The sequence below is a fragment of the Chroicocephalus ridibundus genome, chromosome 4 (assembly GCF_963924245.1).
Source record: "Chroicocephalus ridibundus chromosome 4, bChrRid1.1, whole genome shotgun sequence".
NCBI classification, from domain to species: Eukaryota; Metazoa; Chordata; class Aves; order Charadriiformes; family Laridae; genus Chroicocephalus; species Chroicocephalus ridibundus.
This window is the reverse complement of record NC_086287.1, coordinates 33,875,357-33,900,868: the sequence shown is the minus strand read 5'-3', so window position 1 is coordinate 33,900,868 and position 25,512 is coordinate 33,875,357. Positions and strand designations below refer to the sequence as shown.

The following is a 25,512-nucleotide window of genomic DNA, read 5'->3' as shown; positions in this document are numbered from 1 at the left end:
TTTCTTTATTCAGTAGACCATTATTTGGGACATTTATCCAGAATGCGGGAGGACTGGGGTTTAACCCTTGACTCTCAAAAGACAATATTAAAGCTTGGCATTCCTACTGACAGTGCGACACTTCCTTTTACATATTATAATAGTCAGCAAGCCAGGGAGAGTACAGACAGGAATTGTACTCTACACTTCTTGAAAATGTAAATTCAAATCCTTGTATAACGATAGAATCTGTTCTGGATTTTTCATATAGCAGGTAGGGGCTCGGTTATTGGATAAAACGCGACATCCACCATACTGAGGCACATTGAGGAAAACCAATGTAATTTGTTAAAAATATATTTTCTTTTTTTTTTTTAGCAAACCAATAATTACCTATAATTGTTTATCTCTACCTTTTGCCCTATTTCACATCCAGAGACACCTTTTTTCTTTTTCAGAAGTACACACTGTAAGGATATGTGGAATAATATTTTTCTGAGGATATCTGACTAACAGCTGTTTAATAAAAAAGTTGACTTGGACAACAGACAGGAAAAGTAATTAAGCCCCAGATACTCAAGCCCAGCAGATAACAGAGACAATTCCAAAGACCAGAAATCTCAGGCCACTGGTGGGACATTGCAGGAACCGCTCAAAGTCTTGAGGAGATTCAACTGGAACTTTCTAACTGGTGAGGGGAAGGAAGATTATCACAAGTATCTCAGTGAAGAACAAACTCATTATGGGATATTTGAGGGCATTTGTATGATTGTGCAAAAGGCATTATGGGATTTTTAACGGAAAGGCTGAAGATGGGGAAAAGGTGGGGAGAAGGTACATTGAAGACGCACAAGCACAGCAACCCAGAGAGGCAGCGTGACAACTGGGGCCAGCTGTGTGAAAACAAACTGCTGCTCAGCACATTCCCCTAGCCAAGTCCTAACCACGTTCTCCGGTAAGCTCTCTGTTCCGTCTGCGTGTGCCACTAGCAAACTTCAGGCCAGGGTAGCTAGCGAGCAGGGTAAGAGCTCTGGGACCTAGCTGCCGGAGAGAGCTTGGGCCTGGGTGTCAGGAACCACAGACACTCCAGGTTTGATAGTCAAGTTACCAGGGGGAATACAGATCTGGACCAGGTATTGGAGAGACGTGCCTGGGTAAGATGGGGGTGAGGTGGGAGATCTGCTATCGACACCGTCTCGCCGGTGGCTGCTGTACTGGGGACACTTGCTCCACATTGCCAGCAGCTGGACCTCGGGCCGAGGGACTGCAGCAGCCCGGCTGCAGCGGAGGGAGAAGGCAAGCTCGCCTGTGTCCCAGAGCCCCCTGGATTCAGCTTCCTTTCCACGCAGTCCACCATTACAGCGGCATTCAGATGGCAAGACATCAGCGTAAATATGAAATGCAGAGCTTTGGTTGAGAAACTCCATTTTACCGTAGCAAGTGTCATTGCGTCCAAGTGGGTTTCCCATCAGCTATGGGAAAAACAGGTCAGCCCTGTGGCATTACAGGGGGCAGCTCAGGCCCCTCAAGAACAAGCTGCAAAAGACAGTAATTTAGAAGTGGATTTCTCAGAAAAAAAAAATTGTTTCCTTAGCTAAATGCTCCAAACACAGGCTTTCTGGAAGAGACGCCTGGTTATTATGCAGTTCACAGGGGCTGAGGGGAGACAGTTTGTGGAGACCCTGCACCCTGCCGGGACGGGGGTTACTGACAGGCCGTGCTGCGACACGTTACCCGCCGGCCACAGCGCTTTGTCGGGTTTTCCTTCTACGCGGCGGCGGCCCCAGCGGTCTCATAAGACACCGAAACCGGCAGCGCTGCCCCAGCAGGCCTGAGGCAGCCGGCCCGACGGCTGCCGCGGCCCCCAGGCCCCTCACGGCTCCCGCCCGGCGACACAGCGCCGCCCACCGGCCGCCGGACCCTCCAGTCAAGCACCGATCACCGGGATGGCGGGTCCCCCCTCCCGCCGTACCCGGCGGGGGCGGCCGAGCACCGAGGTAACGGATGCCGGGCGCAGCGGTGGGCGGGGCAGGTTCCGCGCTTCCGGCAGGGCGGCGGATGTTGGCGTTTGAATTTTCTGTCGGTTGGGGCGGGCGGCCCGGCAGCGGGGCGGCCTTCGGGGTGAGTAGCGCCTTCCATGGGCTGAAGCTTTGTCCTGCTGCCGCCTCGGGGCTGGCGGAGCCCGGGGACAAGGGCGAGGAGAGGCGGGTGGGGGGGTTGGGCTGCGGTGGCTGCCGGGGAGCGGGAGCCCCCGGCTTCTCCGTGAGGGGCGCGATGTGCAACGGGCTCCCAGCCCGCGCTTTGGGGGAGCGAGCAGCGCCTGGCTCCCGCCGCCGTGTCCGGGGGCAGGAGAGAGCGGAATAACCAAGCGGAAGGCTTCTCTCTCTTCTTGCCGCGCCGCTGAGAGGAAAACTGGGGGGGGGGGCGAGCAGCGTCCCGGGGCGGCTCGCCCAGTGCGGCCGCCGGCGGGGGAGGCGGGACGGGGCCCCGCTGGTTGGCTCCTTCCACAAAAGCTGCCGTGGCCTTTCAGTAGGGTGTCGGTCAGGTTCCGTGGTTGTACCCGTGCGAGGCTGGGACAGTAAGTGGCCACCTGAATCGTGATCAGGCGGGGTCCCTGGGAAGGCGGCGGGTGTCCCCTGCCGGCGCCCGGGCGGGGGGTGCCGAGGGAGGGGTTTCTGTCAGGACACGGAACCGCGAGGTGAGCCGGGGACCCTGTCGTGTGCACGGTCAGGACACACGGGGTGAACGGGTGGGATCCGGGAGCGTTCCTGTGTTGGTATCCTAAAGAAAGCGTGTACCCGAAACCTTGCCTCTTGGGGTTGCTTTTTGGTTTTTTTCTTTTCCCATCCTCTAGTTAAAAAACTTGAAAACACCTTATGTTCTGGAGCAGTAAAGAGTTACAGAACTTGGCAAAACCTCAATGTCTACTCTAAAGATTTTTTTTTTTTTAGCGTATTTAGGCCAAGTGGGTACATTTCATTTACACTTGGGTTTTTATCACTGAGTGATAATGGGTTCTTGTCTTGCAAATGGACTGAAGCGGCATTGCTTTGTTCCCGGAGAAAGCCCGGTGGGATTTATGCATGGAGCCTCAATGGGCGTTCTCCCGTATCTTTTAACTTGCAAATTCAAATTTGAATTCCAGGTTCATCTCACTGAAAGAGTTTGAGAAAAGTAGAAGGAATGGGGGGGGGGGGGAGGGGGAAGCAGCCATTTTTATTTCTGTTTTGCTGGAGCCAGGCAAAGGTAGGAAGGTGCTTTTCGGGTTTCCAGCCCCACGTGTGCCTCCTCCTCCTGGCTGGGCTTTCTACAACACACTGAGGTGAAAATCTGGTCTTGTGTGGTTATATATCGAATGTTTCTTTGTTGAGTTGCCCATAGTAGATCCAGGACTATGAAATTAACAGCGACCGTTCTTAGGAAATCTCGAAGAGAAAGGAATGTGTGTGAGCTGTACGCTCGTCTTTTGCTCCCCCTGTACCTGATTAAGTCTGTCTATTTTTTTGTAATTTGGAAAAAGGGAAGTGTGTTTCTGGGAAAACTGGAACCAATTACTTCATCTGAGTGTCGGTGCAGTGTCTGTGCCTCGGCCTCATTTGCTTGTGGTGGTGGCTATTTTTTGTTTGTTTTCCTTTTAGACCGTTTTCTGGCAGAGATCTTTGTGTACAACTACTCCGATTCTCTAACCAAGTGCAATGGCGCAGATCGGTTGCCTTATGCCTCAGACTTTTGCCTCCATTATTTTTTTTTTCCCTTTCTCAATACAACTTTCCTAAAACTCCAGTAAAATGGCTGCAGTAATTTATTTGCAATAGTTTGGATTAGCCTGAGGTTTGCTCCTGAAGCCTGTACCTGGTCGTCATCTAAACTGTAAACACTGAAATTCCGATAGCTCGGAGTCTGTCAGGTTCCTGTTTTGGATGTTGTTACCGGCTGCTCCGGCGTGTGAAGCAAGCTGTTCGCCGTCCTGCGAGGTCAAGCATGGATCTGCAGGCAATGACCCATGATTCTTGCCTTGCAAAACTTTTGTAATGCTTTCTTCAGCTTCCTAAGAGAAGGCAAGTCAAAGATCTACAGACATGTTCCTAAAAGGGCTCTGCTTTGCACTAGAGAAGGAATAATCATCTTAGTGCTACGTGAAGAAACGTGTTTTTTCAGTTTTTTTCCAAGAGGGGCTAGGATGCGTGGTGTGGCACGCAGTGAAGGCTAACTCCCGGTATATCCGTGTCGGTGCATCTTGGGGATCAAAGTTTTATGAGCATGTGATGTTTGAAAGAAATGCGGGTTAGGTCAGTGTTTCTAAACGAATTGCTTCCACTTCAGAACGTAAAATACATAGTTCTGAATGGTGTAAATTCTCCTGTGTGCATGTCTCTGTTTTTCGATTGCTCACCAATTTTTTCCTGTCTTTTTTCTTTTTTTTTTTTTTTTTTTTTGTGGTCGTAGATCGTGATTTCTTTAACTAGGCCAGGATCCTGCATTTTCTCCAAACAATGGAGATTATCTTCATAGTAATGTCACTATCCTACCCAGTTAATTTTTTCTTTCAAGTTCCTCGTGTAAATACAATATTTGAGCAGGAGTCACTGCCACTTCCTTGGTTGTCCTTGGATCATTATTTTTGATGTTAAAAAATAACTGCAAACTCTTCTGTACGATTAAGTCTGTACATAACTAGCTGTTGCATTGGACATTTTATTTTCGCTTTCAAAAATAAAATATCTTGTTTGATAGTTTGTGGAGATAGTTAAAAGTTGCTATATGTTTCATTGATCTGTGAACATTCACATCCTGCTTTCCAAACCCCTGTCTCTCACAGTAACAGTTAAATATAACACACTTTTGTTCTTGATCCCAGTTTTACTTAACTGAGTTTGTAGGGGGGTTTTCTCCAAAATAAAATGTAAAAGCAGTATATAATGGTCGTTGTTAATGCACTAGATGTATTTAGCACCTTATTTATTTTTCATGACAGGCAGCCAGAAGAACTCGGGATGAGTAAAAACAGTAATTCAGACATTCAAAGCCCATGTAAGTAAGGTTTTTATTAAATAGTTACATCTTTAATCTGCATATATAGTACCAATTATAACTTGCTTTATTTGGGCTCAAAGAAAAGGTGGATTTTCAGTAATCAAATTGTGTCGGAACCACTTGTCTCAGGGAATGAAAAAGAAATAACTTGTAAACTTCCTTCTATTTGCTATAATTGGAATATTTAAAAATAGTTTTTTCTGCAGATATGTTAAGAAAGTAACCTTGGGAATTCAGCTGCCAAATCAAACACAGCTGTGTTTGAGATGTATCAGTCAAGACTTTTTTTCTTAGGCTGAAGTAGTACCTCTATTCTCATCACTACTATGACTATTGAAAATGTATCTTATATATCTATTGAGAATTTAAGGGAAGATATTAAATGTCTGTGGAGGTATGTTAGTGGGCTACGAACTGCAAAAATGGGGAAATCCTCAAGGTTTTAGCTGACTCCAATGTTGTCTCAAGTTCTTCGATGTTTTGAAACTAGCATGTGTTTTAAAAGCACTGGTAGCATATGACTTGATACAGTCAGGATATTGTTCATATGCTTTTCACAGAGGTTATCACATAGTTATACAAAGAAACAGTTGCATTATGGATTATAGTATGGTGATGTCTTTGTGTACAATACTAAAAACAATTAGATGACGTATTTCACACGCACCTGGACATTATTGGCTATTTGATAATTACCTTTAGGTGTTTGGGGAAGAATTTAGCTTGTGTTATAGCTCTCCTGAATCAGCGGGGAGGTGGAACTGGTGAAGTATTTTATTTTTAGGAACCAGAGAAGGAACAAACGGGTAGTAGCCTCTTCCGTATTTACTATGGAATTCAACATTAAGGAGAGAAGATTATCTACTGTCCTTCATCCAGTAATCTTCTTCAAGATGCATGTGATTAAAAGCAATGAAAGTTACTGCTCTACATGATGATCCGTAGTAATTCTAGCACACTCACTGCGATTATAAACATGATTCTATATTTTAGTCTGTGTTCTCTGTGGACGGACAGATGACTGCCCTGAAAAGTATGGAGAAAAAAGGACCTATGTGGCATACAATCTCACCGTTCATTATTACTGTTTAGTAAGTATGTGGTATTGGTCTTGGAGCTTGTCTGTTTTAACTGGAAAAAAAATAAATGCAACAAGTATTAAATAGTAATAACCTGTCCAAACAGTTGTTGTAACAGCTTAAACTGTTAGCTTTAACTTGTAGCCTTGAAGGCTTGAACTTTTCAGGTGCAGCAGATGAAATAAATAAATCCCAACAAGCCTTTATTCAAAGTTAAATTCTGTTTGTGGTCCATTTCAATGAATTACTTGGTTAATTCTCCGAACCTATCAAAGCAATTAAGATACATGTTAAGAGAAAGAGAACAGATTGCACCTACATATTCACCTTTATGAGAGAAGTGTGGCTTCAGAACATGGAAAGTGAAAATTCCACCCCTTGTTGAAAAAGTACAGAAAAGTTGTCTTTTTTTTTTTTTTTCACGTTTCTCATTAGTTGTTGTTTGGCTGTGAGTTATTCCCTGACATTGCACAGGACATAGAAAGGACTTAAGAAATAGTCTTACTTCTCAGTTTAGTAATAAGTACCCTGCTGATCATATACAGTTACAGCATTGTTATTTAGTAAAAGCTTACCATTTGATCAAAGCTATGGATGTAAACTACAGTTGAGTGTTTTTTGTTGTAACACATGACACTTTCCAAGATTCATATTCCTAAAAGTATGCTTAAACTACCTTTCATGCTCTTAAATTTTTGCAGATCTTTAAAATAATGACTACTTAAAAAAAAAAAGATGTTTTTGTTTATTAATAAATACAGTTCAGAATTTTTCCCCAAGCTTAAAAAAAGTCTCAAGAATATCAGGAACAATTTGGGGATTTTGCTTCTTTGTTTGTTTTTTTTCCTCAACGTGTTCTTTAAAGATTGTGTTGACTGTGCATGGCTTAATATGTTGGATGTTGAATCCTTTAAAGACTAGGCAGAGTTTTCTGAAGTTACATAAAGATAGAATTTGTTTTTCTGAAACAAATTTTAAGCATCTGGAAGGAAATTTAGGTCTGTTTGTGGTAACTTTCTCTCATACGTAAGGCCATGTGAAATAATAGGAAAAAGTTCTTTCCTGATGGAGCAGAGCAGCTAGGAAAGGGCATGCATGCAACAATGAGCCTTGTAATTTATAAGATATTTTACTGTGAGCTTCCTGCAGTCATCTTTTAGGTTTTGGTCCCTGCTTCTTTTTAAAAACAAACAAACAAAAAACCCCAGTGATTTCACTTAAATATAGTGAATATTATATAAGGAAAGAGCTCTTCTAGAAAGAGACTAGTTTGTGGTGCATTTTCATTTTTATTTGCCAAATGTCTCACATTTGGAAAAAATAAATTCTTAATTGGTTTTGTATAAAATTTTACACTTATTTCACTAAAATATTCATAAAACTGTAGTTACAAAACGGTGCTGTGTTGAAATTACAAGAACTATAAAATGAGATAGTAAAGAATATGGGAGGCATCGAGTTGTGAAACTACTTATTTGAAGTTTGTGATGTAACTGCCTTACTAAGTAACTTTAATCTAAATTATCAGGCTCTTCTGACTTGCCTAGTTACTTGATTCTGTTTTTATTTAATTCTCCTCTAAAGTGAATTACTTTTCCTCTCAGGTTGCACTTCAGTACAGATACTTCCTACTGTGCTTCATTATCTCTACAGCACAATTGTCATTTGCATTAACCAAACTAATTTAATTTTACTTCCTCTGAAGCTTTACATGCTTAAAGTAATTGTTTGATAATTATCTGAATAGTCCATATACTTCAAAAAAGGAAGGTAAAATACACCATCTTGGGCTCTACAGACTTTGATGTTATGAAATATTTATTTTCATGTTACTGGTTACTGTTCCCTATTGTGTCGTATCAGACAAAAATATATACAAGTTTTGGATCAGTTTTTTAATCATTAAAATGTCTGCACACAAGCTTTGTTTAAGTAGTCTGTTACTTGACAAATGCAGGACAGGTAATTTTAAATCTTATGGTAGGTGAATGTTTTAAAATACTTTGTTTTCATAGTTGATGTCAAGTGGCATTTGGCAGAGAGGGGAAGAAGATGAAGGTGTAGATGGATTCTTAATCGCAGATATTCGAAAAGAAGTAAATAGAGCTGCAAAACTGGTAAGGATGAAGTCTTCAGTATTTACAAGAAAAAAAACCCTGACTTTTAAGTGCACTTAGTATTGCCTGTGGGATTTGTTTTCTTTTTCCACTGGGCAGTGTGCTGAGCCCATTTAAGCGTCTGAATTTTACATTTAAGTAACAAGTATATTGGGTTCATTGAAGCCACAATAAAAATCTGCAGAAGTTCACTAGTGTTTTTATTTCCTGGGTTTGTTGCAGATAAATGAGTAAGAGCAAATTAAACAAGCATAATACCTCATGACATTATGCTGAGCCTCAAGCGGACAGTATATAATTTCATAGATGCAACTAAACTATAGGTACTGGTAAAATAACTTGTATTTTGGCTTACGTGTCACAAGTCAACGTGCATATAAAATAATACATAGTCAAAGTCTGTGAAATAACTGTTTATTTTTACTCTTTGAAATAGAGCTAAAACACAATAGTCTTGTCACCATTACAATTTATTGGCCAATACTATTTCTTACGCACTTCATAGTTTTTTTCTATTGGTTTAACAATTCCTGTAATTTTACTTGGACTTTAGATGTTAATATTTTGTTATTTCTGAAACAAATTATTCCTAGAAATGTAATATCTGTAAGAAAAAGGGTGCTTCAATTGGATGTGTAGCTCCCAAATGCAAACGAAGTTACCATTTTCCTTGTGGGATACAAAAAGAATGTATTTTCCAGTTCATGGAAGACTTCAGGTAAGTTCTGTGATTTTGTTGCTTTTGAATTTTCAGTTCGTTGTATTTATACAGGTTGTCATTGGAGAGGCTATTAATTAAAAATGACATCCGGGTTATCTAAGAAAAAAATACCTGATTTGTGGAAAACATGCAGTTCAAGCTATTATATTGCATACCTAGTACCTATAAACTAACTTCTCAGCACTTTTAATGAAGTAATTTAATGCTTCTATGAGTAGTTAAGTTGTTTATAAAATGGAGCGTTAAATCCTAAACTCTGAAATAAACTACAAAATGGTTGGGGTTTGTTCTTTGTCTGCCTCCTGTGCCTTTGATGAAATGGCAATGCTTTGGCTACCTGTCTCTCTCAGCAGTCAAATCAGACTCTATGCCATTCTGTCGTGTTTCAAAGCACAAGAATTCAAGATGGGCTTATTAGAGATGGACTGCAGGACAAATGGGTTTAATATCAAATGTCTAAAAAATGCTTTATTTTATTCTACTATCATCTGTCCAGCATCTTGGCTGTAGTCAAAATACTCTTGAGTGCATTTGATAATGGCTTTATTGTGCTGAGTTTGTAGTGCTGGGTGGATAGTCTGACAGGCCCTTTAACTTCTTAAATAAATGACTTTTATTAAGTCAAGCACATGTGAAAAATAATGCGTTTTCAGAAAGGTTTATTCTAGAGATGCATTTCTTGGCTATCTTATTTCTTTGAAAATGTGCTAAATTATAAAATTTATCACACTACCCAGACTCTACAGAATCAATACGCAAAGTCAAAATTGCTCCTTTACCATCACAGTAACACTGAAATATAGGCAGAACTTGAGGTTCTGAGGACAGGAAATGTATTATTTGTACCACAAGAAGTTTTGAGAGAAAGGGGGTATATGATCTCTGCAATTTACAAAGCATCACTTGGCAACATGCTTCTTCCTTACTATTGTTCTATTGACTTGCTCTGTTAGATACATAATTTGTTTACATGCCCTGAGAGGCAGCAGAGCGACACACAGCTGCTTGCTCACTACCCACAGTGGGATGGGGAGAGAACCAGGAGGGTAAAAGTGAAAAAACTCATGGGTTGAGATAAAGGCCGTTTAATAGGTACAGCAACAGCTGCATGCGCAAGCAAAGCAAAATAAGGAATTCACTTATACTTCCCAGCAGCAGGCAGGTGTTCAGCTATTTCCAGGAAATCAGGGCTTCATCGCCTGTAACAGTTATGGGAAGACAAATGCTGTAACTCCAAACATCTCCCCTTCCTCCTTTTTTCCCCCCCAATTTTGTTGCTGACCTTGACATCATGGTATGGAATATCCCTTTGGTCAGTTGGGGTCAGCTGTCCTGGCTGTTTCTCCTCACAGCTTCTTGTGCCCCCCCCGGCCTGCTGCCAAGTGTGGCAGCATGAGAAAAAGAAAAGGCCTTGATGTTGTGTAAGCGCTGCTCAGCAAAACACATCCTTCTATCAATGCTGTTTTCATCACAAATCCAAAACACAGTGCCATACAAGCTACTGTGAAAAAAATTTAACTCCTTTCCAGACAAAACCAGTACGTGTCTGCATTTTCAGCTTGCTGCGCAACATTTATTCATGAAAAACAGATACAATAAATACAACGGATATAATTTTGCTATCCTCAGATTTTGAGGAATGTTCTTAAAATGTTGTTTTGATAAGAGAACCTTAAATTATTATTTTTAGGTCTTACTGTTGGGAACATAAACCAGTCCAAAAGTTTTCCGATAAAGAATCTAGAGGAACTTCACAGTGTACAATATGCCTGGATTTGGTTGAACAGCTTCCAGTGTACACTGTATTGAAAAGTCCTTGCTGTAAAAACGCTTGGTTTCATCGAGAATGCTTGCAGGTAACACGCATTCTCCCTTTCTTTTCTCTTTGCATCCAGATCACATTTCTGTTGTGTTTAAAAATAATGGATCGGTTGCTTAAAGTTGTGTAAAATTGCTTAGGGTTAATATAGGCAGTAGGAATGGAAATATGCTAGGTTTGAAGGACAATGGTAAAATTGTGTTTTGGAGATAAGCCTTACAAGAAGGATTTCAACGCCCTGGCCCCCCCGTCCATGTTTCTACATACGTGATAAACTTCATGCCTTTAGTTATTTTTAGGAACCAACCTAGGTAGTTGCCTTCTTGCAAGTCATTATGTACAGAATCTAAAAGCTAAAAATGTCATTTTTCCGTGATCACTTCTCTTTGCCTAAGTCCAGAGCTGGAAAAAGTTACAAGGTGGTTCTTGTAAACTCATTCTAGATGTGGAGAGGTTGACTGAAAAGGATTGTGCTTTTGTTTATGGACCTGATTCTACTATGTGAGCTCTTGTCCTTTAAAGGAAGAGAAAATGCTCTCCATTTGCTTCAGTGTCAGGTGACATCATGATTGATAGCAGCTTTAACCTCCATGTCAGGACAGTATCTATGAATGTAATTGTTATAGATATTAAGGCATTATTTATTGGCATCCTAAGAATGGTAGTAATTCAATAATCGGTTTGGTTTTTGTTGTGTTTTTGTTTTTTTTTTTCCTTGACACAGTATCAAGCTTTGAGTGCTGGGATATTTTTCTTTAGGTGCTCGGTATGTAATAACAAGGACAAATTTCAGAAAGAAATGTTGAGAATGGGCATACACATTCCAGAAAAGTAAGTAATTTTGTAAATAATCACTCTTCTATAAAAACTTTGATAGGGTGATAAAACCACTTTCTGTTTATTCTATAGAACTGCATCTATTAATGTGTGAAACCTCAGTTCTACCTTCAATGGTAGAATTGTTTGGCTCGGTAAGGAGTACCCTGTTTCCTTTTAGTTATGCATTAAAAATTGTCAAAGGCCAAATTAGTCATCTTGAACATAAAGCAGAAAGCTCTGAAAAATCATTTTTAATGCCATGATTCAACCTATTTAAAAGATCAAAAACACTTCTTAGATAAAATAATTTCACATTAACATAGAGGTTGCTGAGAAGGGTATCTTCTTTGCTTAAGTTTTTAAGTTATCTGAACTTCTCTCCAGACAGTATTATAATCAACTGGTTACTCAGCCATACAGCTTCTGCCTTCTCACAAGGGATTGCTAAGGATATGTTAAGTATAACAACTGCTTCTAAAAGTCAGAGCTGTTTTTCATAAGTTTCCGCCATTTGATGGGGGCACAAAGTAAGGCAGACAGTGATCAGAATGATGTTCCTTTGTTAGAAGTATTATTCTTTAATAACTATTAGTCTTTTCAGAGACTACCATTAACTCCGTCCAGAGGCAGATGCTCAAGATCTTGGAGAGGAAGAAGAGTCAAAATACTTGATAAACTTTGCTGTACTGTCCTGGCAAATTCTGAGTTACTTTTCATGAGGCCGTTTTCAGTGGTAACTTGAGTAGACTGCCAAAACAAATATCCATGGCTGCTGTGAGACAGAAAGCAGAATAGTATGAAATGGCACAAACATACACTGAGGTCATGCAAAAAATAACAAATACTTTAAGCAAAGTAACTGTACACAAGAAAAAAGGCCTGTCTGTGTATTTTATAGTATTATTTTTGTCCCTATGATTGAAATACCTTCACGTGATTATTACATAAATCTTTTCCAAAGACAGAGTAACCCATTTATACAATTGGAAATACAGTTGTAATAATGGAGCTTCTGCCTTTTTTATAGGGATGCATCTTGGGAACTTGAAGAGAATGCATATCAAGACCTACTGCAATGTTATCAACACTGTGACATTAAAAGATGTCTCTGCAAGAAAGGAAGAGACTATAATGAACCTGATAGGTATGACACTTTTGCAGTAAAGTATAATCTGTGATGGAATAGTTCCTCGTTTTTTTTTTTTTTAAATAAATTTATTTAAATGGTTTAATGCTTTTCAGCATCAGTTTTTAAAGTCAAGCCAAGACACTGTGTCCAAATAAAACGTTTGGTTTACTACCTATAATCATAATAATTCAGTACTAATTTTCTCTTATTTACTCAGGTTATAAAAGCCAAGAAAACCAAACCAATTGATTATCAGTTATCTTGTCCTCGTTCTCATTTGATACAGAGCTGAAGTAGAATTTGTACATCCACATAACATGTAGAATAGCATGTGCCTAAGTTAATGTTGTGTATCTTTGATTCAAAGCTTAATTCAACAAATTAATAATTGTTTGAATACGTAATACCTTTATAAGAAATTCATTAAAGTACTAGACTTAGGTGGAAATTAACTAGCTGTGTAAAATCAAATTTAAAATTGTTTTATTTGTGTGCTTCTGAGATGTGTATGTTCCATTGGCATGAGTATTCTCAAAGCTGTCAGAGCCTCTAGTTTGACAACTTGTTCCTGTAGTACTGTGGTAGGTTTGCTCCCTGTAGACATTAACTTTGCTTTGTACAGATTTGACTGAACATTGCTTGGTTCATTCATGGTATGTGAGCACCTCAGGATTTACTTTAAGAGTTGTACCTTAAGCTTCCAATATTTGAACTATTATCAGTCACATTGTTCTATTGTATGTTTAAGCAAAATTGAAGAAATCTAGACAAAAACCTAACAGATACTTAAACACTGCCATTAGTGTTAGAGTGTTACTCAGAATGTGTAAGGATAATCGGATGTGCTGCTTTAAGAAATTTACCATTTGGAAAAGCTGACTGGTGGATACCCATAAACTACAGAGGCTGTTTCTGGCTAGCAGCACGAGGGGAAAATATTGGCTGCAGGTTATTGACTTCAAGGCAAAGGAGCACCCTTAACTCATAACCTCTTTCAATACAAGGTGCTGGCACATGGATAGCTTGCTTTTTTTTTTTTTTTTTTTGTTGCAGCCAGGAATTGAGAGTACATCATGTCAGAAAAAAATTCCCCTAGATTATACACAGTCCTACCAGATTGATAAAATTATGCTTTGTTAGGTTAGTGTCTGGATTACACTTACTGTTGAATATTCTTTGTTTTAACTAGCCTCATTCATCTGTCTAATTCTAAATGCCTAAGTTTTTAATTTTAGTAAATGGGAAATAAAACGTTGTCAGTATTGTGGTTCCCGTGGAACTCATTTGGCCTGTTCAGCTATGAAGTCATGGGAGCAAAACTGGGAGTGCATGGAATGCACAAGTATCTTGGCAAAATCAGGTAAAGTTATGGATGTGATAGTGACTTCTTAAAATTATAAATTATAATACTATGTATTTTAGAGCTAGCAAATTCACTAAATTAATATAATTTAATCATACAGGGAACTATAGCAAACAGAAAAAGCGTTCTTTGGCTACCTCTGAAAAGACAGATGGAACAACTTGTTTGCTGGAAGAGCCATCTCCAAAGTGCCCTCGGCAGTCACCTGGATCTCAACGCAATTTTCTTCTCCAGTGTGTAACATTCTGTTTTCATACAGAAACTGATTATAATATAAAATAGTATTTAAACATGAGGAGGTGATGGCTTATTCCACAGGAAAAACTTATTATACTAAATTGCAAATTGAATAAAATTGGAGTAAAGTTTAGTGATTAAAATTTTCTGAGTAAGCTGTGAATTCTGTAAATTTGCTACAGTTATTCGCATTCGGTGGCATGCAAACTAGTTTTTAGTTTGTCAAAATTAGGTCCTTGTAAAAAGAATCTTAACAGTTTTGAGGTAACTTCGAATGTACAAGTGGCAAAACTTTAAGGTTGCTTATTAATATTTTTTCCGTGTAAATACTGTGCTAGAAATCTAGCTTAGAGATGTTTATATAAATAAGGTTTTCCTCTGCTGTAATAACCTTTCAAGTTGGTAGAAACTAATATTTTTAGGTTTTACTTCTTGTATCAGTCATGACTTCCATTTCATGTATGGGATGCAATTAAAAATGGATCCTAAAACCACCACATAATAAAATACTGAATTATTATTTTTAAAATTACAGGTCAGGCACTGATAGACTTTGTGTAAATGAACATACAAATGAGATTCAGTACTGAAATAGGGGGAAACTATATTGCTGTCTATAGTTTTAAGTGGGTTTTTAAGTGTTTATGCATTCTTCCATTGTATCTCCTAAAATACTGTTTGGACTTCTAGATCACCAAAGATAATGTGCCAGAACAACATGTCGCCCTGCTCACACCGAGAACATCCAGCATCCAACAGAGTGATGATGTCCTTATCTCCACTGATGTCAAACAGGAACTGTTCCCTGAGGAAAAAGTATTTTCTATTTTTTACGTTGAAGAGTAATCTAGCACATGGCTTTATACCATATTTTCTACAGAACATGGTGTGTGTGTGTATATATATAGTGGCTATATATATTTGTGTGTCTGTATATATAGTCACTGGAAAAATGGAATGAATACACTGAAGAGCTGAAGTCATAACTTGATAAAGGCTTCTGGTGTTTCTAAATGCTAGAGGGGGGTGAGGAGAAAAAAAAAGATACCTATAGAGAATTTTTAGGTTGGGTAGTGAGGGGATCAAAACCCAGAGACGCATAAGAGAATCATGGGATCATAGAATTGCCTAGGTTGGAAGAGGTCTTTCAGACCATCTAGTCCAGCCACCAGCCTAACTGACAAAAACCATCACTAAACTAATCCTAACGACTTTCTTCAAATTAGACGTGTGCTTTTGGTTGCAAGTTAGAAAACGAAGAACGAGCCTTATTTAGACTGGTTTCTTAGTTTTTTGAAATGAGAACCGCAATGTTTTTTCCTACTTAAATGTATTTTTTATTATAGTGACAGATGAAATATTAGTGCACAGTTGACTGTGTATTCTAATTTGCTTGCAAAACATCTCTTTAATACAAACATGGTAAGCTCTTCAATTTCTCACTTTTATCCCATTGTTCAAATGTAGAATGATGGTGTGAGAATTGTTTGGTACTATGTTGGTATAATTGAATTAAGAAACTATTCATTTTATGCCAAGGTAATTATTCCTACCTCCTTTTTTCCTAGTTCTTAGAGGTACTTTAAATTTGCCACTACAGAGTTAAAACTTGAAGAATCTACACCAAAATTTTTACTGATATAATCTACGCAATACCTAAATGTACCAGAGTGTTTGAAGAGGTGCTTTTCTTAGCAGATTTTAGCATGTTTCCTGTATAACTGTTGCTAATTATGAATCATAGGTTTCATCTGAAAATACATGCAATTTTCTTGTAGGCATTTAAGAAAGAAAAGAAGGGAAGTTTCTAATATACTGAAGGAGTTAAAGCTACAAGTTAATACAAAAACTACAAGGCTTAACATCAATGCAGAAAACATCTGGAATAGTGCTTTAAAAGGATTTAGACAGCGCAACTTCAATCCTACAAACACCATTGAAATAAAATTCACAAACTGCAAAAATAGATCCAAGACAGATACTCCTGCTGCATCAAAACACCATTTCTTTCAATTACTAATGTTTCACCTTCAGAATTCATCATTGTTTGAGGGCTCTTCTGCAAAGAACTTGTCCCTCGATTTTCAAGGTAATTAAATGCTTTGTTCAAAAATACATTAAGAACTATGTAACTTGAAAGGTTTTTAAATCTTCAGCCAGTATGATTGCCAGATCACAATTATAGTCCTGATGGATAGAAATTGTTTTTTAATTTTTTTGCTTTTAAATTCTAAAGTGGAGTGGGGTGTGGATTAACCAAAAAAAATTTTTAGTTCGAAAAGTTGATGACAACCAAGGAAAAAATAGAGCATATCGTTATACTTGAAACTTTTTAATTAATGTATTTGTTCCCTTCAAGTGAATTTATTTCTTCTAACTCTCTGTTACTTATTTTCCTTTCCTCAAATTTCTAGAACATTATCTCTGATAGCATGCCTCCCGAAAGACACAAAGTTAGTGTCTTTGAGTTCTTATGCTTCAGAATTAAATGTGCCCTGGGTACAAAGTGGAAGGGGAAGTTACATCTCCTCCCAAACCTTGATAGTGGATGAAGGGTTGAAGTAAAAGTACATGGTACTCCTATGTTAAAAAAAAATACAGGTCTTACTGTTTCAACCAGTGGGAGATGGCAAACCACATTAGTTGCATCAAAGTGAGAAGGAATTGCATTATGAGATTTTTTTCTATAAAAAATTGAGGATCACAAATGGATTTTATACATATATAGTAAATATGTATGTATGTTTGTTTGTTTGCAGCTGTAAAAGAGAATCTTTATTTTGAAGCTGGTAAAATGATCGCAGTTTCTTTGGTTCACGGTGGCCCATCTCCTTGTTTCTTTTCCAAAACACTGTTTGATTGTCTTGTCTATGGTCCAGAGAATGTGAAGCCAGCTTTGGAAGATGTTGCTGATGTTGATGTAGCACGAACAATAAAAATGGTAAATAAAACTAAACTTTTTGTCAAATTCTTAAAAAAGGACTTATTGAATATAACTTTAGTTCAGATTAAAAAACTTATATTTTATAGATATACATGCATGTAGTAAACAAATGCCTAACTTTTATCTTCCAATACAGATAAAATATGCAAGTAGTCTGTCCAGCCTACAGTCTGCAATACACGACTGTTATGAATTCCTTGCTGCTGCTGGATGTTTAAGACCTATAACATCTTTGTGTGATAAGAACATGCTGGTGAATGACATACTGATCCATCATGTAATCAAGAGAATTATTTCACCCTTAGAAAGGTTTGTTTTGTTTAGAGTTTTCAAACTTCCTGGATTTTTTCCTCACTGAAACACTAAATAATATGTTGCTAAACTTTCACATGCTTTTACTAATTCTCCATTTAAACCAATGAAATGTACTGTAGCTTTCAGTGGATTAAGTAGCAACTGTTAACTAGTTAATTAGACTGGAAGACTGAAATTATTTCTCCACATATCTGTTCCGTTCCACTTCTCCTTGGCCACGTTCCTTTTTCAACGTTATGAAGAGGGCAGATTAGTAGATGTAAACTATAGCATGACGAAGACCTTTGCACTAGAAAATTTCTTTAGCTTGTGTTCATTTTGAATTCAGAATTGCTTGAATTTAGAATCTTTAAATTTTAGAAGTGTTAAACATATGTTTAGAATTTAAATGAGTTTTCCAGAATTCTAATTAGGGGGGTTGTGTGTGTCACTAGGAGGGTGATAATTTGCACGTGTGTAAATTGGCTTACTTAGAAAGTAAGCATTGCATTGGTGTTTCCATCAGGTAATGGTGACTTCAGATAGCTGGGAAAGTTGCAGCTGTTGACTATTTTTTGATTCCCCTCTGACCTTACTTCCAACTTGCATTCTTCATCTGCTCAGTAAAAAGGCACTGGATGCTAATTTTTCCAAGTATAGTTGGATTTATACTTAAAATATTCATGGTGTTAATTTGGCAAAATTTGAATCAGCTGAATTTCCAAGAATTATGAAGGACTAATTTTGAACGCGAGGATTTCTTTTAACAAAGTTAAGAGTAATTAGTCTTTCAGACAAGGCCCTCTGTGGCATATTTGACCAATCTGCATCATATTTTAAGACTGGTCAGCTAAAAAGTGAAAGGTAATAAATAAGTATCCTGATTGTTTATGGGAATATGTGGCTTTACGCATTTTCGGAGATGGGCTTAAAATGTGCCAAAGTGAATAGAGCAAGAATTTTCTTGTCTACCACCCCCTGCTCAAGCCAGGCCACCTAGAACCAGTTGCCCAGGACCATGTCCGGGCAGCTTTTGAATATCTCCATGGATGGAGACTCTAAAACCCCTTTAGGCAACCTGTGCCAGTGCCCAGTCACCCTCACAGTAAAAACGCGTTTCCTGCTGTTCAGACAGAACCTCCTGTGTTTCAGTTTGTGTGTGTTGACTCCGGTCCTGTCACTGGGCACCACTGAAAAGAGTCTGGCTTTGCGCATGCCCTTCAGATAATTCTACACATTGAGATTCCACCTAAGCCTTCTTCAGGCTGATCAATGCCAGCTCTGGGCTGTTCCTCATAGGGTTATGCTCCAGTCCCTTAATCATCCTAGTGGCCATCTGCTGGGCGCTCTCCAGTATGTTCACACTTCTCATATTGGGGAGCCCAGAACTGGACACAACACTCCAAGTGGGACTTCACCAGCACTGAGCAGAGGGAAAGGATCATCTCCCTTGAACTGCTGGCACTATGATTCCTAATGCAGCCCAGGATACTGTTATCTGTATTTCCCACAGGGAGAAATGGTAGCATGTAAACGCACGCACACGGCAGAATCCAAATGAAGGCTATCCTTTAAGACCTCTAGGGATAAGGAATTTAAACTGTTCTCTAATGGGATATCTGTAAGAAAGAAATTCATGTTCTTACATGAAATTTAAAAGTAAACCATGCTCATGCAGTTAAGTGCTAGGAAATATTTAATTTTTGCATATTGCTGGTATTTCTTTCATCTGCCTGAAAAACCTCCACAGAAACACTTAGGTTGTTAAAAGGAGAATTAAACACATTTTCCAACATTAAAATAAAATGGTACTTCTATGTATACCTTATTGACAAGACTCGGAGACTGTAGAAGGGGAAACTATGATGTCCAGTCTTACAGCTTTATAAAATGCAGAGTACAATTAGTTACCTACTGGCTTCCTGATGCATGCTTGTTCTCTCTCTCCCTGCCCCCTCCCCAGTTTTAGACAAGGTTTGAAAACTCTTGGTGTGCTAGAGAAAATGCAAATGCATCCAGATGCGTTCTCTAGTATACTTTGCCACAAACCTGAAAGACTTTCAGCAGAAACAATTTGCGATCTCTTTACAATCCATTCCTCATCAGATGTAAATGAAGTTGAAGGTGCTGATTTTTGGATCGGTTATTTGCAAGATGTGGAAAGTAAGTAATTTTTTTTTCTTTTTCCCCTTCCCTCTTCAGAGTACTTTGCTGGTATACGTACCAGGTTTGGGTTTTAGATTTCAGTGGAGTAAATAAATGAAGGTTTTGAGGTCACTGTCAGTTCCTAATTGCCCCTTCCCCTTCTTCCTTACTAACTATAACTTCTGAAATTGTTGACCAATTATAATCCAACTTGAGAGGGGTAAATATCTGAAGGATTAGTACTGGAATTCTTCTGAGTGGGTTTTTTTTAAAAAAAAAAAAAATCAAAACAACCTGAGTGGTAGAAAAAAATGCTTTCATTCCCTGTCTTTCACAGCTTTGCTGTGAACTTATTAGATGGTGTGTAACTCAAAAAAAGATAGAAAACATTGGTCTCTTCTTCTAGAAGAGGTTTTTTCCTGTTCACTTTAACTTTTCAGAACTAACCCAAGTGGGTTTTTCTTGCTAAAAATTTCTTATTTGGCCATATAACTGCATATTCATTCAGCATATTGATCTGGTGTTTCCTGATTTCAGGGTTTTTTTCCTCTAACACTTAATGTGCTGGATAATGGTTTATGGGTAATAAGCAATAACTGGTACAACCTAATCCTGGTTTGTTGTTTTTTTTTTTAGGTGGTGAGTCAGTAGTGACTTTGGAGGATATTCTGCTCTTTGTAACGGGCTCTATTTCTATACCACCCATTGGTTTTGATCCAGAACCTACTATTAAATTTTTGCATATAAGGTATCCCGTTGGAAACAGACTCCTTAATTGCTTAGAGCTTCCTATAACAAAGACATACGACCAGTTTAAAAATAAAATGGAGTTCACCATCAGAAACACACTAAGAGTCGAAAGGGAATAAATATTTTTGCTACTGAACTGGATGTTGGAAACTTCAGTTTTCTGCAGGAACATCTGCTTGCGAATTGCTACTGTATTTTTGGACAGCATGCTCTCGGCCTTTGCTGACCTTTCCCCCAAAGATACGCAAAGAGCAGTAATGTTGTAAGAGGAAAAGCAGTTTTCAAATCAAAATACGGATTATCTGTTGAATTCTCTTCCTGTTTGAAGTTTGCTTTAAGAATCTTACAGAAGTATTGTAAATGTCTACTTTTGCTCTAGACAGGTATGAAATGTTACCAAACTCTGTAACATTCTAGCTATTTCCCACAGGTAAGTATGTTGATTGTATTACTTCAGTAACTTATTTATCAAAGTCAAATCAGGTACACTTTGAAGATAACTGCTGTAAAGCTTTGTCTCAAGTAAAACTGATGTAGTTCTTCAGTTGTTCCATGTATATTTTTTCAGTAATTGTTTTTACATTGAAGATTCATTTACGTTTTGATGATTCATGCGAACCTATGAAAGTTAAGAAACCTGGAATTTTAAGGTCGCTGTGGTTAGTGCATTAAAATATAACTAAGCTCTGGAGAAAACCTAGGCAAAATAATAAGGCACAAGAGCAAAATCTGGTTGAACTTGAGTTTCTGTTGTTAAACAAAAGCTTTGACATTTGCACACGCTTCTACATTCTGGTGTTATACAATAGTTTTTAATTGAATATGCAACAATAAGTGGTCTTTCAAAATGAAATATAAAGGTTAGACTTAATGTTGTGGGGTATGAAAGTATAAGAATTTGTTGCTCATTAGAACATGCTATTTCGTCTTCAGTGGAAGTCAGTATTTTCATAGGAATATGCACTAAAACTGTTAAACCATATTAAAGTCTACCATCAACTTGTCAGTGCCTGACACTTTTCCTAGCTTTTAGTCTAAACTCTTTCTATTCAATGGTAGGCGCATTCTGAGCAACTTCAACTATGTAAAATATATTTCAATTCTGCAGTATTTGTATAAATACCATTAAGCCATAAAAGATAAAAAGTGAAATTCCTACATGGTAACACCTGATTGTTCTACAACTATGAAACTGAAAGGACATCTAAGTACAGTTTTTTAAAACATATGCAGGTCTCTCTTTTGAAATTGCTGTTTCCTCCCGTCAGTTTGACCACCTATACTATGTCCCACACATAGGTTGTGCTATAGATGTATATACTTATATATATCTCTATATATACATGCATTCTTAAAAATATTGAAAAGTAATAATACATTTTTTTTATTAATGTAGCTTGGTTTTAATTGAAAATACAAGCAGGATTGCTTTACTCTGGAATGCCTCGGTAAGAAAGTGGATTATAAATGGATAGGTGCTTCTAAAAAAAATAATCCGATCTAATCTGGATCTGGGTTGTGGTTCACTGCAAGTATTCCTGTAACTACCAGATTTTATTACTAAATGCTAATTACATAGCAGTGTACTGCAACTCAGGAACTGTGGAAGTAGCAGTCAAGACTTGCTAAATTTGAGGCCATGCTATAAAGGGTTAAAGACAAAGAGGCAGATGGGTATTTGAATTACACAGCTCGTTTAACAATATGCAGGTATTTTGAATCTTCTTAAACTGCTACAGCTTCTTTTTCTTTCTTGATCTTGGGAGAGGTACTAATCCTTTTTTATACAGACCTATTTCTGTCAGTGGGTAACAGAAGTGTTAAATTTTTTTTATTGTTATTTCAAAGTCTCTAAGCAAATTATTGCAAGGCTAAGATCAGCCATTTCTCACTACATATAGCTAAAACAATCTAATCTCACCAAAGTCCTGTCATCAGAAATTTAAGAATATTTGAAATTAAGACAGGCCTAGCGGTGCTTTTCTGGTTCTGAGCCAAAAGCATATTAAATTCCCCTTTAAAATAAATGTATAAGCTCTTGGAGAATATAATTGACTTATCTATATACTAAGCATTTTCTCATTCTCTTCTGATTTTTTTTTTACCTCCAATAATACTCTATGTTTGTCATCTTTGCATAATTTTTAAGTGTCACACTGCTAATAACTTCTTTATATTCTTACCCTTCAGAATGGTGGTATAACAAAGGCGGTTTGTTGCAAATTTGTTTGTATAATAAGGATTCATGTTGTATGTTCATATTCTTATAGCAATGCGTCTCCTGCAGATAGAGTATTACACTTTAAAAATGAGTGGTGTACCCAGTGCAGTATTCCTTTCTCTTGCCTAGTTAGAGATAAATGTCTTCTGTAATATTATGTTATTTTTCTGTATGGGAAATAAAGAACTCATAGAAGTAGCAAGCAGAGCGTGGATAACTTTAACGGACAATTCTTGGACTTTTGGTACCTGCAATGGCATGGAAAATGGTTTAGAACTTGAAACTAAATTGCATTTTAAAACCTTCCATGGAGAAAGAAATAATGAGGTAATGTGAATATAAGGCTTCAAAAAGTATCTGAAGTAAAAGGTGTGAACCCTGTTTTTATTGCTTGTTAGTTTTGAATTCAGCAGTTGGTAGGCTTTATATAAAGGTAGAACTAACCTATTTGTCAGCTGAAGAGAAATCGTTAAGTTTAAAACACCGCAATACAATGCTATATCACAACCTGAAATCCGTAAAATCCTCTAGTCTCTAATATTGCTTGAAAAGATTTTTCTAATGCTGATGTACACATGTCAGGACAAGTTGTTTTTCCTTTTGTTGGTTTGGTCAGCTCTACCTAGACATTTTAATATAATCCTTGATATCATCAAGTTACATTCCTAAATGCTACTATGGAAAGGAATTTCGTCTCTTCTGCTCATTTTCAGCCTTTATTTATATAGACCAATCCTAAATTTAACTGTTCATTAAAATTCCATTGAACAAACTGACTGCCCATCCATCAAAACACAGAAAGGTCTCTTTTGTCTGTAAACGGTAAGAACAATTTCTGTAACTATAATGACCATCAAGTTTTTAACTGCTTTAGCAGGTCACTGAAGCGCAGTGAGTTATCAGGTAGTTTTCATTTTACATAAACTTTAACCTGAGGCACATCTGGAAACTAGGGAAGTTCCTTTCTTTCTGCATTTCTGTAACACAAGGAGAATAATTGTATACGCATTACCTGTTGTGTATTAAATATATTTTTTAAATCTTTTATAAGATTCATCAGGGCCACAAGAGAACTATGGCAGTCCTCTCCGACTGTCTTTGGCCAAAGAACTTCACGCTGCAGTTTCTGCATCAAGCCCTGAGCTTCCATCTGGAATTAGTACATCAAATAAGCTATTTATTTTCTAGAGTGATCACTTTCTAGTAAAAAATAATAGGTTAGTGTTAGTGATTTTAGGATGATCTCATTAATGAAGCACGTATAACTTTAAGGAAAGAAAAAAAAAAAAAACAAACCCAAGTATTTGAGATCTATGTTTGAAGACCCAAGGGATAAATTTTTGTTAGTTCAGGCTTCAGAAGTGAGGGATGCTTACTAGAAAAAGCTGTTAGCATTTTTAACTGGTTTATGAGTGAAAAACAGTCAAAAGGAGAAGAAATTATCAGTTTATACTTAAAGCTGCAGCACATGATGATTTAGACCTTGATGGTTTTCATCAAGATGTTCGGTCTTGGGAGTGGAAGACATGAGGATTTTGAGAGGTGAAGTTAAAATGTAGAGCAGAGTATTTCAGACAGAGTCTGCATGTGCATTTTGAAAATAGTATTAACATTCTTGTTCAAATAGAAGGAAATGCAACTCTATGCTAGAAAATATGTTTTTGAAGTTTATCTTGATTCTGTATTATAGGGTAAAGCATTTTAAAGCTAAGGTTTACCTTTTTTATTTAAGGAAGGGAATTGCTAGTTGGATAAAAGAAAAAATCATATGTCAAATCATATGCATACAGAAAATCATTGTCAAAATACAGTTTGTAAAAAAAAAAAAAAAAACAAACAAAAAAAAAAACACCCCAAACAAAATAACCAACAATGCAACCCTCTGATTTTTGTATCACATAAACAATGTTCTTTTTAAACTTACTGTAACTAGAATATTACATGAGAAAGTATAATTTTGTAAATATTTTTAGCTCAAACTTGAACTGCAGGATCGGTGCCTGAAATGTATTTTCAAGCAACATTGTACTTGACAAATGTAGCATCAGTGCTGAAATAATCCATAATTGTGGGAAATAACTGTCATGTGTATGTTCAAAGTGTGATAAAGGGTTAAATTTCTGTTGGAATAAATATGTAACACTTTTCAGTGTGTTTATTTTGTGGTGATTTAATGGGTTTTAGCTCTAGAACTGTTATTATATTTGCTGTGGTTTCACTTGTGGGGGGATATACACCTTTATATACATCTACAGCATGTTTATTTACCCAGATACCTTTGTATCCCCAGGGGGGTTGGGGCGAGTGGGATTTCCGTGAGGCACAGGGAGAGAAGGCGGCCTGTGGGTATGTGCTACCTGCGGCACAGACAAGCAGACTTTTAAGTATTTTCCTTTCCAATAACTCACTAAAACTTGATGATTTTCCTGTTTTTGAAACATCAGTCCTTCCACTGTAGTCTAAGCGCCTCAGAGCTGCCCTGGTCGCATTTAAGATGCGGTCCAGGGAGTGTTTCAGTTCTCTCTTGAAAACGCAGCCCGAGAGCAGAGCCAAGAACTGTTCAGTCGGCTTTTTGCTCGGGGTGGGGGAGAGGTGGGAAAGCAGCATCCTGTTGTCCGAAAGATCTCAATCTGGGCCCAAATTTTAAATCCTAAAATGCAGTTCCTTAATTACGGCTCCCTGGAGAACGGGAGCCGGTTCTCGGCCTCCGGGCGGGAGGCACCACCTTCCCCCAGCGCCGGGGCGGGGAGGGCGCAGAGCTGTGCCGGGACTGCCGCCGGAGACCCATCGACGGGGCGGGCGGCGGGGTCCGTCACCTGGCGGCGGCCGGGCAGGGGCGGAGCGAGGCGGCCGGGACCCGC

At 38.2% G+C, this 25,512-nt stretch overlaps 1 protein-coding gene across 4 annotated transcripts; it reads left to right on the top strand.

Moving 5' to 3' along the window:
- Positions 1-602: 602 nt before the first annotated feature.
- G2E3 (G2/M-phase specific E3 ubiquitin protein ligase) lies at positions 603-24,796 on the top strand. 4 transcript variants are annotated; one of them, XM_063333040.1, is made up of 16 exons: positions 603-934; positions 4,955-5,010; positions 6,007-6,104; positions 8,108-8,209; positions 8,803-8,927; positions 10,621-10,786; positions 11,474-11,580; positions 12,596-12,712; positions 13,933-14,057; positions 14,161-14,293; positions 14,988-15,113; positions 16,076-16,386; positions 17,057-17,238; positions 17,378-17,550; positions 19,499-19,698; positions 20,317-24,796. In XM_063333040.1, the coding sequence occupies exons 2-16, from the start codon at positions 4,974-4,976 to the stop codon at positions 20,547-20,549; spliced, it is 2,235 nt and encodes a 744-aa protein (XP_063189110.1). In that variant the 5' UTR covers positions 603-934; positions 4,955-4,973; the 3' UTR covers positions 20,550-24,796. The 4 variants fall into 4 exon arrangements, with proteins under 4 accessions (XP_063189110.1, XP_063189109.1, XP_063189108.1 ...); XM_063333039.1 differs by lacking the exon at positions 603-934 and adding an exon at positions 1,918-1,976; XM_063333038.1 differs by lacking the exon at positions 603-934 and adding an exon at positions 2,031-2,100.
- Positions 24,797-25,512: the final 716 nt, after the last annotated feature.